Raw genomic sequence first — 11912 nt, 5'->3', positions numbered from 1 at the left:
GGGCCCAGGCGTCCGGGGAAGAACTAAGCATCTGGGGGCCCAGGTGTCCGGGGGGGGGGAAGGGCAGGCATCTGGGAGGGGCCCAGGCGTCCGAGCCCCCAGGAGCCTCCTCCCGCCGCTGGCGCGCACCCTGTGACGTCACGCCCGCAGGCGCCACCTTCACACGTCACTTCCGCCCTCACTCACACCCCTCCCCCGTCTCCGGGGCGCTGTATGTGCGTGTGTGTGGGGGGGGGAACCTGGGCACTTCCGCTTCCGCCGGGGCCGCGGCCCGGAAGTGACGCGCGGCGGCGGGGGACGGTCGCGGCCGGGTGCGAAGCGGGGCGGTTCGGGGGGGGCTGGGGGCGATTCGGGGCCTTTTGGGGCGAATTCGGGGGATTTCGGGGCGCTTTGCGGCGAATTCGGGGGGTTTCGGGGCCTTTTGGGGCGAATTCGGGGGGTTTCGGGGCGCTTTGGGGAGATTTCGGGGCCTTTTGGGGCGAATTCGGGGGATTTCGGGGCCTTTTGCGGCGAATTTGGGGCGAATTCGGGGCCTTTTGGGGCGAATTCGGGGGATTTGGCCTTGCGGGGCGAATTCGGGGCCTTTTGGGGCGAATTCGGGGGATTTGGGGGCCTTTTGGGGCGAATTCGGGGCCTTTTGGGGCGAATTCGGGGGGTTTTGGGGCGAATTCGGGGGGTTTCGGGGCCTTTTGGGGCGAATTCGGGGCCTTTTGGGGCGAATTCGGGGGATTTCGGGGCCTTTTGCGGCGAATTTGGGGCGAATTCGGGGCCTTTTGGGGCGAATTTGGGGGGTTTGGGGGCCTTTTGGGGCGAATTCGGGGCCTTTTGGGGCGAATTCGGGGCCTTTTGGGGCGAATTCGGGGGGTTTCGGGGCCTTTTGGGGCGAATTCGGGGGGTTTCGGGGCCTTTGGGGGCGAATTCGGGGGGTATCGGGGCCTTTTGGGGCAAATTCGGGGCCTTTTGGGGAGAATTTGGGGCGAATTCAGGGGATTTGGGGGCCTTGCGGGGCGAATTCGGGGGATTTGGGGGCGAATTCAGGGGATTTCAGAGCCTTTTGGGGAGATTTTGGGGCCTTTTGGAGCTTTTTGGGGAGAATTTGAGGCGAATTCGGGGCCTTTTGGTGCGAATTCGGGACAAACTCGGGTTTTTGATGGGCCTTTTGGGGTGAATTCAGGGGTTCTGGGGCTTTTTGGGGCGAATTCGGGGGCTTTTGGGGGTGGCTCGGGGGCACCTGGAGGATTTGGGGGCAGTTGGGGTGGTTTCGGGTCCGCTGGGGGCCTTTGCGGAGCTTTTGGGGGGGGGTTGGGGGCTGTTGGGGACAACGGGGGGATTTGGGGGGCACCTGGGGGGGAATTGGGGCGATTTGGGGGCGGTTGGGGGGAAATTGGGAGGATTTGGGGAGAATTGAGGGGATTTAGGGGCCACTGGGGGTGGGGAGGGGAGAATTGGGGGTATTTGGGGGCTGCTGGGGGGGGTTTGGGGGCAAATTGGGGGGATTTGGGGGCAAATTGGGGGGGTTTCGGGGTTACTGAGGGGGTTGGGGGGAGAATCGGGGGTGTTTGGGGGCCATTGGGGGGTTTGGGGGCAAATTAGGCATTTGGGGGCTGCTGGGGGGGCAATATTGGGGCCTGGGAGCTTTGGGGGGGGGCAATTGGGGGCCCTGGGAGGGCAATTGCCTTGGGAGGGGAGCAATTAGCCCCGGGGGGGGCAGCTACCTTGGGAGGGGGGCAATTAGCCCCGGGGGGGGGCAGTTACCTTGGGAGGGGGGCAATTAGCCCCGGGGGGGGGCAGTTACCTTGGGAGGGGGGCAATTAGCCCTGGGGGGCAATTAGCCCCGGGGGGGGGCAGTTACCTTGGGAGGGGGGCAATTAGCCCCGGGGGGGGGCAGTTACCTTGGGAGGGGGGCAATTAGCCCCGGGGGGGGGGGGGTAATTGCCCCCCCGGGCAGCCATTTCATGGCCCCAAGCAGCTCAAGCCGGGGGGCCCCTACCAAGCACCCCCCGTGGGAGGGGTTAATTAATGCGTGGGGTAATTAGGGGGGGTAATTAATAATTAATTGCCCCCCCGGGGCAGGGCCATGGGGGAGCCGAGCGACCTGGACCGGCAGATCGAGCAGCTGCGCCGCTGCGAGCTCATCAAGGAGAGCGAGGTGAAGGCCCTCTGCGCCAAAGCCAGGTACCGGGGGGGGCAAAGAACCCCCCCAGGGGGTAAATAACCCCCCCAGGGGGTGAATAACCCCCCCGCGGGGTAATTAACCCCCCCGCGGGGCAATTAACCCCGCTAACGAGGCGCCGTCCCGCAGGGAGATTCTGGTGGAGGAGAGCAACGTCCAGCGGGTCGACTCGCCCGTGACGGTGAGCGGGGGGCAATTAGACCCCCGGGGGGGGGCAATTAGACCCTAGAGGGAGTAATTAACCCCCCAGGGGGGTAATTAAGCCCTGGGGGGGGGTAATTAGGCGGATTTGCCCCCCCTGACGTCCCCTTTTTTGCCCCCTTCCAGGTGTGCGGCGACATCCACGGGCAGTTTTATGACCTCAAGGAGCTTTTCCGGGTGAGTCGCCCCCCCTAATTGCCCCCCCCAGGTGTTTAATTGCCCCCCCCATGCCTAATTGCCCCCCCCAGGTGTTTAATTGCCCCCACCCAGGGCCTAATTGCCCCCCAACTGTTAATTGCTCCTGTAATTGCTTCCCTGATCCTAAATTACTCCTGTGGTCACTAATTGCCCCCCCCCCGAGTTCTTAATTGCCCCCCCCCATTACCCCCAGTTCCCCCCAGTCCCTAATTGCCCCCACTAATTGCCCCCCCCACCCCCTAGTTGCTCCTCCAGTTGCCCCCGCAGCCTCTAATTGCCCCCAATTATCCCCCTAATTGCCCCCCCAACCCCTAATTACCCCCCCCCCGGTTGCCCCTGCCAATTCCTAATTGCCCCAGAGCCCCTAATTACCCCCCTAATTGTCCTCTCAGCCCCACATAACCCCCCCAATTGCCCCCCTGGGTCTGAATTGCCCCCCCCCAATGCTTAATTGCCCCCCCCCCCGGGCCTAATTACCCCCCTAATTGTCCCCTTAGGCCCAAATAACCCCCCCAATTACCCCACTGGCTCTCAATTGCCCCCCCCAGGCTTAATTACCCTCCTAATTGTTCCCTCAGCCCCACATAACCGCCCAATTGCCCCCCCCATCCCTTAATTGCCCCCCCCAGGGTTAATTACCCTCCTAATTGCCCCTCCCAATCACTAATTGCCTCCCCCCAGCCTCAAATCACCCCCCCCAATTGCTTTCTCTGGCCCTAATTACCCCCCAAATTGCCCCATAGTCTGCAATTACCCCCCTTAATTGCCCCCCCTGGCCCCTAATTGCCCCCCCCGGCCCCTAATTGCCCCCCTCCCTAATCGCCCCCCCCCAATTGCCCCCCAGGTGGGGGGCGACGTCCCCGAGACCAACTACCTGTTCATGGGCGACTTCGTGGACCGGGGCTTCTACAGCGTCGAGACCTTCCTGCTGCTCCTCGCCCTCAAGGTGGGCCCAGGCGTCCGGGGGAGGGGGCCCAGGCGTCCGGGGGAGGGGGCCCAGGCGTCCGGGAGGGCGAGGGGAGGGGCCCAGGCGGCCAGGCGGGGTGAGAGGGGGCCCAGGCGTCCGGGAGAGGGGGCCCAGGCGTCCAGGTGGGCACCAAGCGTCCGGGGGGAGAAGGGACCCAGGTGTCCATGGAGGGCCCAGGCATCCGGGAGGACGAGGGGAGGGGCCCAGGCGTCCAGGTGGGCACCAAGTGTCCAGGGAGAGAAAGGGCCCAGGCGTCCGGGAGAGGGGCCCAGGCAGCCGGGGGAGGGGGGGCAAGAGGGGGCTCAGGTGTCTGGGAGAAGGGGCCCAGGCGTCCGGGAGGGCGAGAGGAGAAGGGGCCCAGGCGTCCGGGAGGGCGAGAGGAGAAGGGGCCCAGGCGTCCGGGAGGGCGAGAGGAGAAGGGGCCCAGACGTCCGGGAGAGCGAGAGGAGAAGGGGCACAGGCGTCCGGGAGGGCGAGAGGAGAAGGGGCCCAGGCGTCCGGGAGGGCGAGAGGAGAAGGGGCCCAGGCGTCCGGGAGGGCGAGAGGAGAAGGGGCCCAGGCGTCCAGGAGGGCGAGAGGAGAAGGGGCCCAGGCGTCCGGGAGGACAACACTGGGGGCCCAGGCGTCCGGGGTCGGGGCCCAGGCGTGCGGGAGGACCCAGACATGCAGGAGGGCGAGAGGGGTCAGGGCCCAGGCGTCCGGGAGGGCGAGAGGAGTCGGGGCCCAGGCGTCCGGGAGGACCCAGGCGTCCGGGAGGACCCAGGCGTGCGGCGCCGCAGGTGCGCTACCCCGACCGCATCACGCTGATCCGGGGCAACCACGAGAGCCGGCAGATCACGCAGGTGTACGGCTTCTACGACGAGTGTCTGCGCAAGTACGGCTCCGTCACCGTCTGGCGCTACTGCACCGAGATCTTCGACTACCTCAGCCTCTCCGCCATCATCGACGGCAAGGTGGGCCGCACGCCAAGCACACGCTAAGCGCACGGGTGTTGCGTGTCCCCCCCGTGGCCCCCGGCAGCTCCCTGTGTCCATCCGTGTTGCCCCGAGGCGTTTGGGTAGCGCTGCATCGCTTCTGGGGGCTGCACATGCTAAGCACATGCTAAGCACACACTAAGCGCCGGGGGGTTGCGTGTCCTGCCGTGGCCCCTGGTGCCCCCCTGTGTCCATCCGGGCTGCCCAGAGGCGTTTGGGTCACTCCTGGGGCCTGCGTGTGCCGCACATGCCAAGCACACGCTAAGCGCATGTTAAGGTCATGGGTGTTACATGTCCCGCCGTGGCCCCTGGTGTTGCCCTGTGTCCATCTGTGTTGCCCTGAGGTGTCTGCGTCACGCCACGTCACTTTTGGGGGCTGCACATGCTGAGCACACGCTAAGTTCATGGGTGTTGCATGTCCTGCCATGACCCCTGATGCCTCCCCGTGTCCATCCATGTTGCCCCGAGACATTTGGGTTGCGCCGTGTTGCTCCTGGGGGGCCAGGCGTGCAGCACACGCTAAGCACACGCTAAGCACACGGGTGTTGTGTGTCCCGCCATGGCTCCCAGTGCTTCCCCGTGTCTATCCGTATTGCCTGGAGGTGTTTGGGTCACGCCATGTCACTCCTGGGGGGCTGGGCGTGCAGCACATGCTAAGCACATGCTAAGTACATGGATGTTGTGTCCTGCCATGGCTCCCGGTGCCTCCCCGTGTCCATCCGTGTTGCCCCGAGGTGTTTGGGTCGTGCCGTGTCGCTGCTGGGGGGCCGGGCGTGCAGCACATGCTAAGCACATGCATGTTGTGTGTCCCACCGTGGCCCCTGGCGCCTCCCCCTGTCCATCCGTGTTGCCCTGAGGTGTTTGGGTCACGTCACATCGCTCCTGGGGGGCTGCACACGCTAAGCACATGCTAAGCACATGCGTGTTGTGTGTCCCGCCATGGCTCCCAGTGCCTCCCCGTGTCCATCCGTGTTGCCTGAAGGCGTTTGGGTCGCGCCACGTCACTCCTGGGGGCTGGGCGTGCTACACACGCCAAGCACACGCCAAGCACACGCTAAGGGCACGCGTGTGGCGCAGATCTTCTGCGTGCACGGGGGCCTCTCGCCCTCCATCCAGACGCTGGACCAGATCCGCACCATCGACCGCAAGCAGGAGGTGCCCCACGACGGCCCCATGTGCGACCTGCTCTGGTCCGACCCCGAAGGTAGGACACGCACACGCCACGCACACGCCACCGACACGCCACGGGCACGCGGGACGTCCCCGAGGCCCTGGGTGCTGCCACGCGGGTGGGGGACGCCACGGGTTGGGTTATATGGCCTGGACACGCCTGTGTCACGCGTGTGGGACGCAATGTGGGCTGGTTCCCGTGGCCACGTGGTGCTGACACGCGTGTGGGACCCCCCCACAGGCCAGTTCCCGTGTCCACGTGGCCCTGACACGCGTGTGGGACCCACCACGGGTTGTTCTCATGGTGGTGGAGCCTTGCCCCGCGTGTGGGACCGCCCCACGACCTGTCCCCGTGTCCCTGACACACGTGTGGGACCCACCATGACCGGTTCCCGTGGTCACGTGGCCCTGACACGCGTGCAGGACCCACCACGACCAGTTCCCATGGTCACGTGGCCCTGACACGCGTGTGGGACCTACCACGGGCTGGTTCCCACGTCCACGTGGTGTTGACGTGTGCATGGGACCCACCACGGTGGTTCTCACAGTGTTGGGCCCTGACACGCGTGTGGGACCCCCCATGACTGGTTCCCATGACCATGTGGCCCTGACACACGTGTGGGACCCACCACGACCAGTTCCCATGGTCACGTGGCCCTGACACGCATGTGGGACCCACCGCGGGCCGGTTCCCACGTCCACGTGGTGTTGACGTGCGCGTGGGACCCACCACGGTGGTTCTCGCGGTGTCGGGGCCCTGCCACGCGTATGGGACCCCCCACGGCCTGTCCCCGCGTCCCTGACACGCGTGTGGGACCGGTTCCTGCATCCACGTGGCGTTGACGTGCGCGCGGGACCCACCACGGGTTGGTCTTGTGGTTGTGGGACGTTGACGTGCGCGTGGGACCCACCACGGTGGTTCTCGCGGTGTCGGGGCCCTGCCACGCGTGTGGGACCCCCCACGGCCTGTCCCCGCGTCCCTGACACGCGTGTGGGACCGGTTCCTGCATCCACGGGGCGTTGACGTGCGCGCGGGACCCACCACGGGTTGGTCTTGTGGTTGTGGGACGTTGACGTGCGCATGGGACCCACCACGGGTTGGTCTTGTGGTTGTGGGACGTTGACGTGCGCACGGGACCCACCACGGGTTGGTCTTGTGGTTGTGGGACGTTGACGTGCGCACGGGACCCACCACGGTTGTTCTCGCGGTGTCGGGGCCCTGCCACGCGTGTGGGACCCCCCACGGCCTGTCCCCGCGTCCCTGACACGCGTGTGGGACCGGTTCCTGCATCCACGTGGCGTTGACGTGCGCGCGGGACCCACCACGGGTTGGTCTTGTGGTTGTGGGACGTTGATGTGCGCGTGGGACCCACCACGGTGGTTCTCGCGGTGTCGGAGCCCTGCCCCACGTGTGGGACCCCCCACGGCCTGTCCCCGTGTCCCTGACACGCGTGTGGGACCGGTTCCTGCATCCACGTGGCGTTGACGTGCGCACGGGACCCACCACGGGTTGGTCTTGTGGTTGTGGGACGTTGACGTGCGCACGGGACCCACCACGGTGGTTCTCGCGGTTGTGGGGCTCTGCCACGCGTGTGGGACCCCCCACGGCCTGTCCCCGCGTCCCTGACACGCGTGTGGGACCGGTTCCTGCATCCACGTGGTGTTGACGTGCGCACGGGACCCACCACGGGTTGGTCTTGTGGTTGTGGGACGTTGACGTGCGCACGGGACCCACCACGGTGGTTCTCGCGGTGTCGGGGCCCTGCCACGCGTGTGGGACCCCCCACGGCCTGTCCCCGCGTCCCTGACACGCGTGTGCCCCGCGCGGCAGACACCACGGGCTGGGGCGTGTCCCCGCGGGGCGCCGGGTACCTCTTCGGCAGCGACGTGGTGGCCCAGTTCAACGCGGCCAACGACATCGACATGATCTGCCGCGCCCACCAGCTCGTCATGGAGGGCTACAAGTGGCACTTCGGCGAGACCGTCCTCACCGTCTGGTCGGCCCCCAACTACTGCTACCGGTGAGGGCGCGGGGACACGCGGGGACACGTGGGGACACGCGGGGGGTGGCGGCGGTGGCACCGGGGCTCGGGGATGTCACCCCGAGGGGCGGGGTTGGGGGATGTGAGCGAGGACGGGGATCTGGGATGTCACCAGGGGTGAGGGGACGTGACCAAGGGTGGGATCAGGTGACGTCACCGAGGGTGGGATCGGGGGACGTGACCAAGGACGGGGCCCTGAGATGTCACCTGGGCTTGGGGACGTCACTGAGGGTCAGATCGAGGGACATGACCAAGGACAGGGATCTCGGATGTCACCAGGGATGAGGGAACGTGACCAAGGACGGGGCCCTGAGATGTCACCTGGGCTCGGGGACGTCACCGAGGGTCAGATCGAGGGACATGACCAAGGACAGGGATCTCGGATGTCACCAGGGATGAGGGAACGTGACCAAGGACGGGGCTCTGAGATGTCACCTGGGCTTGGGGACGTCACCGAGGGTGGGATTGGGGGACGTGACCAAGGATGGGGCTCTGAGATGTCACCTGGGCTTGGGGACGTCACCGAGGGTGGGATTGGGGGACGTGACCAAGGACGGGGCTCTGAGATGTCACCTGGGCTTGGGGACGTCACCGAGGGTGGGATCGGGGGACGTGACCAAGGACGGGGCCCTGAGATGTCACCTGGGCTCGGGGACGTCACTGAGGGTCAGATCGAGGGACATGACCAAGGACAGGGATCTCGGATGTCACCAGGGATGAGGGAACGTGACCAAGGACGGGGCTCTGAGATGTCACCTGGGCTTGGGGACGTCACCGAGGGTGGGATTGGGGGACGTGACCAAGGACGGGGCTCTGAGATGTCACCAGGGCTTGGGGACGTCACCAAGGGTGGGATTGGGGGACGTCACCAAGGACGGGGCTCTGAGATGCCACCAGGGCTCGTGGATGTCACCAAGGGTGGGATTGGGGGACGTGACCCAGGACAGGGCTCTGAGATGCCACCAGGGATCAGGGACGTCACCAAGGGTGGGATTGGGGGACGTGACCGAGGATGGGGCTCTGAGATGCCACCAGGGATCAGGGGACGTGACCAAAAGTGGGATCGAGGGACGTGACCAAGGACAGGGATCTCGGATGTCACCAGGGATTGGGGGACGTGATCAAGGACAGGGCTCTGAAATGTCACCGGGGATCAGGGGACATGACCAAGGGTGGGATTGGATAACGTGACCAAGGACAGGGATCTGAGATGCCACCAGGGCTTGGGGACGTGACTGGGCTCCAGGGACATGGATTGGGTGACATGACAAAGGCCACAGATCGGGTGACATGACCAGACCACTCAACTGGGTGACAGGACCAGGGTTGGGTGACATGACTAAGGCCAGGGATTGGGTGACGTGACCAAGATCAGGTGACATGACTAAGGCCAGGGAGCGGGTGACAGGCCCAGCATCGGGTGACATGACCGAGACCAGTCAACCAGGTGACATGACCGGAGTCGGGTGACATGACCAAGGCCAGGGATTGGGTGACATGACCAGGGTTGGGTGACACGACCAAGGCCAGGGATCAGGTGACATGACTGAGGCCACTCAACTGGGTGACGTGACCAGGATCAGGTGACATGACCCAGACCACTCAACCGGGTGACATGACCAGGACTGGGTGACATGACCAAGGCCAGGGATTGGGTGACACGACCCAGACCACTCAATCGGGTGACATGTTTGGGTGTCATGACCAAGACCAGTCAACCGGTTGACGTGAGCAGGTCTGGGTGACATGATCAAGGCCAGGGATTGGGTGACATGACCAGGGTTGGGTGACACGACCAAGGCCAGGCATCAGGTGACATGACTGAGGCCACTCAACTGGGTGACGTGACCAGGATCAGGTGACATGACCCAGACCACTCAACCGAGTGACATGACCAGGGTCGGGTGACACGACCAAGGCCAGGCATCAGGTGACATGACTGAGGCCACTCAACTGGGTGACGTGACCAGGATCAGGTGACATGACCCAGACCACTCAACCGGGTGACATGACCAGGATTGGGTGACATGATCAAGGCCAGGGATTGGGTGACACGACCCAGACCACTCAATTGGGTGACATGTTTGGGTGTCATGACCAAGACCAGTCAACCGGTTGACGTGAGCAGGTCTGGGTGACATGATCAAGGCCAGGGATTGGGTGACATGACCCAGACCAGTCAACCAGGTGACATGACCAGGGTCGGGTGACACGACCAAGACCAGGGATCGGGTGACGTGACTGAGACCACTCGATTGGGTGACGTGATTGGGTGACACGACCAAGGCCACTCAACCGGTTGACATGACCAGGGTCGGGTGACACGACCAAGACCAGGGATCGGGTGACGTGACTGAGACCACTCGATTGGGTGACGTGATCGGGTGACATGACCAAGGCCACTCAACCGGTTGACATGACCAGGGTCGGGTGACACGACCAAGGCCAGCGATCGGGCGACACGACCAGGGCCACTCAACCGGGTGACACAACCGCGCGGTGGGGACCCGTCGGCGTCCCCGTCACCCGTCCCCCCCCCGGCAGGTGCGGCAACGTGGCGGCCATCTTGGAGCTGGACGAGCACCTGCAGAAGGAGTTCATCATCTTCGAGGCGGCGCCGCAGGAGACCCGGGGCATCCCCTCCAAGAAGCCCGTGGCCGACTACTTCCTGTGAGCCGCCCGCCCACGCGTGACGCCCGCCCACGCGTGACGCCCGCCCACCCGTGGCCCGGTGGCACCCACACGCGTGGCCTGACGGCGCCCCGGCTCGTGGCCTGCCACCGCGTTGCCCCACGGAGGCACCTGGGTCCTCCCTGGGGTGTGGGGACACGCGTGGGCCGGGCCACATCAGCCTCGGACACGCGTGGCGCGTGCCACGTCACCCGGGGACACGCGTGGGCCATGCTGTGTTGCCTGGGGACACGCATGGCACGTGCCATGTTGCCCTGGGACACGCGTGGGCCGGGCCACGTCGCCCTGTGACACGTGTGGCCCGTGCTGGGTTGCTCAGGGGACACGTGTGGCCCTCTCATGTCTCCCGGGGACACGTGTGGCCCCTCCTGTGTTGCCTCAGGACACACGTGTCCCCTCCCATGTCGCTCTGGGGACACGTGTGGCCCTCTGAAATGGCCCAGGGACACGTGTGTCCCCTCCCGTGTTGCCCAGGGACACGTGTGACCCTCTCATGTCGCCTGGGGATGCGTGTGTCCCCTCCCATGTCACCCTGGGGACACGTGTGGCCCATGCCGTGTCACCCAGGGACACGTATGACCCTTTCCTGTAGCCTGGGGACACACGTGTCCCCTCCCGTGTCACTCTGGGACACACGTGTCCCTTCCTGTGTCATCCCCCAGGGTCACACGTGTCCTGTCCCGTGTTGCCTGGGGATGTGTGTCCCCTCCCGTGTCGCCCAGGGACACATGTGTCCCCTCCCATGTCACCCAGGGACACGCGTGTCTCCTCCTGTGTCGCCTGGGGACATGCGTGTCCCCTCCCGTGTTGCTCTGGGTCACGCGTGTCCCATCCCATGTTGCTTGGGGGACACGTGTCCCCTCCCATGTCACTTGGGGACACGCGTTACCCTCTCATATTGCCTGAGGACACGCGTGTCCCCTCCCATGTCGTCCCCCGGGGTCACGCGTGTCCCCTCCCGTGTCCCCCGGGGTCACGCGTGTCCCCTCCATGTCACTTGGGGACACATGTGACCCTCCCGTGTCCCCCGGGGTCACACGTGTCCCCTCCATGTCACTTGGGGACACATGTGACCCTCCCGTGTCCCCTGGGGTCACACGTGTCCCCTCCATGTCACTTGGGGACACATGTGACCCTCCCGTGTCCCCCGGGGTCACGCGTGTCCCCTCCATGTCACTTGGGGACACATGTGACCCTCCCGTGTCCCCCGGGGTCACGCGTGTCCCCTCCCGTGTCGTCCCCCGGGGGACCCGCGTGAGCCCCCTCCCCCCCCGGCGCGCGTTTTGGGGTGAAACCGGGGGGTTTTGGGGTTCCGTACGTTTTTGTTTTCCGGACGCTCTTTCTGCTCCTTTTAGATAAAAAAAAAAAAAAGAAAAAAAGAGGGAAAAAAAAACCGCAAAAATCCGCAAAATTGTAATAAAAACAGCAAAAAAAAAGCACAGAAATGGGAGTCGCTGTCCCCCCCCCCCCCCGAAGGGACCCAGGTGTTCGGGCTG

At 65.1% G+C, this 11912-nt stretch overlaps 1 protein-coding gene across 1 annotated transcript; it reads left to right on the top strand.

Annotated features, from left to right (window-relative positions):
• Window positions 1-226: 226 nt before the first annotated feature.
• On the top strand, window positions 227-11861 carry PPP4C (protein phosphatase 4 catalytic subunit). The gene is made up of 9 exons (XM_064499516.1): window positions 227-311; window positions 2074-2175; window positions 2303-2354; window positions 2501-2551; window positions 3417-3518; window positions 4319-4492; window positions 5591-5717; window positions 7515-7704; window positions 10270-11861. The coding sequence occupies exons 2-9, from the start codon at window positions 2078-2080 to the stop codon at window positions 10397-10399; spliced, it is 924 nt and encodes a 307-aa protein (XP_064355586.1). The 5' UTR covers window positions 227-311; window positions 2074-2077; the 3' UTR covers window positions 10400-11861.
• The last annotated feature ends 51 nt before the right edge of the window (window positions 11862-11912 follow it).

This window comes from Dromaius novaehollandiae, chromosome 30 (genome assembly GCF_036370855.1).
Source record: "Dromaius novaehollandiae isolate bDroNov1 chromosome 30, bDroNov1.hap1, whole genome shotgun sequence".
Classification (NCBI taxonomy): Eukaryota; Metazoa; Chordata; class Aves; order Casuariiformes; family Dromaiidae; genus Dromaius; species Dromaius novaehollandiae.
Note: the sequence above shows the minus strand (reverse complement) of the source record. Positions and strands in the feature narration are given on the sequence as shown.

Excerpts from the sequence above, each read along its gene's own strand:
- PPP4C (XM_064499516.1), top strand. The coding sequence starts at position 2,078 with ATGGGGGAGCCGAGCGACCTGGACCGGCAGATCGAGCAGCTGCGCCGC. Across the intron at positions 2,176-2,302 it reads GCCCTCTGCGCCAAAGCCAG|GGAGATTCTGGTGGAGGAGA; the intron begins GTACCGGGGGGG and ends GCCGTCCCGCAG. Across the intron at positions 3,519-4,318 it reads TGCTGCTCCTCGCCCTCAAG|GTGCGCTACCCCGACCGCAT; the intron begins GTGGGCCCAGGC and ends GCGGCGCCGCAG.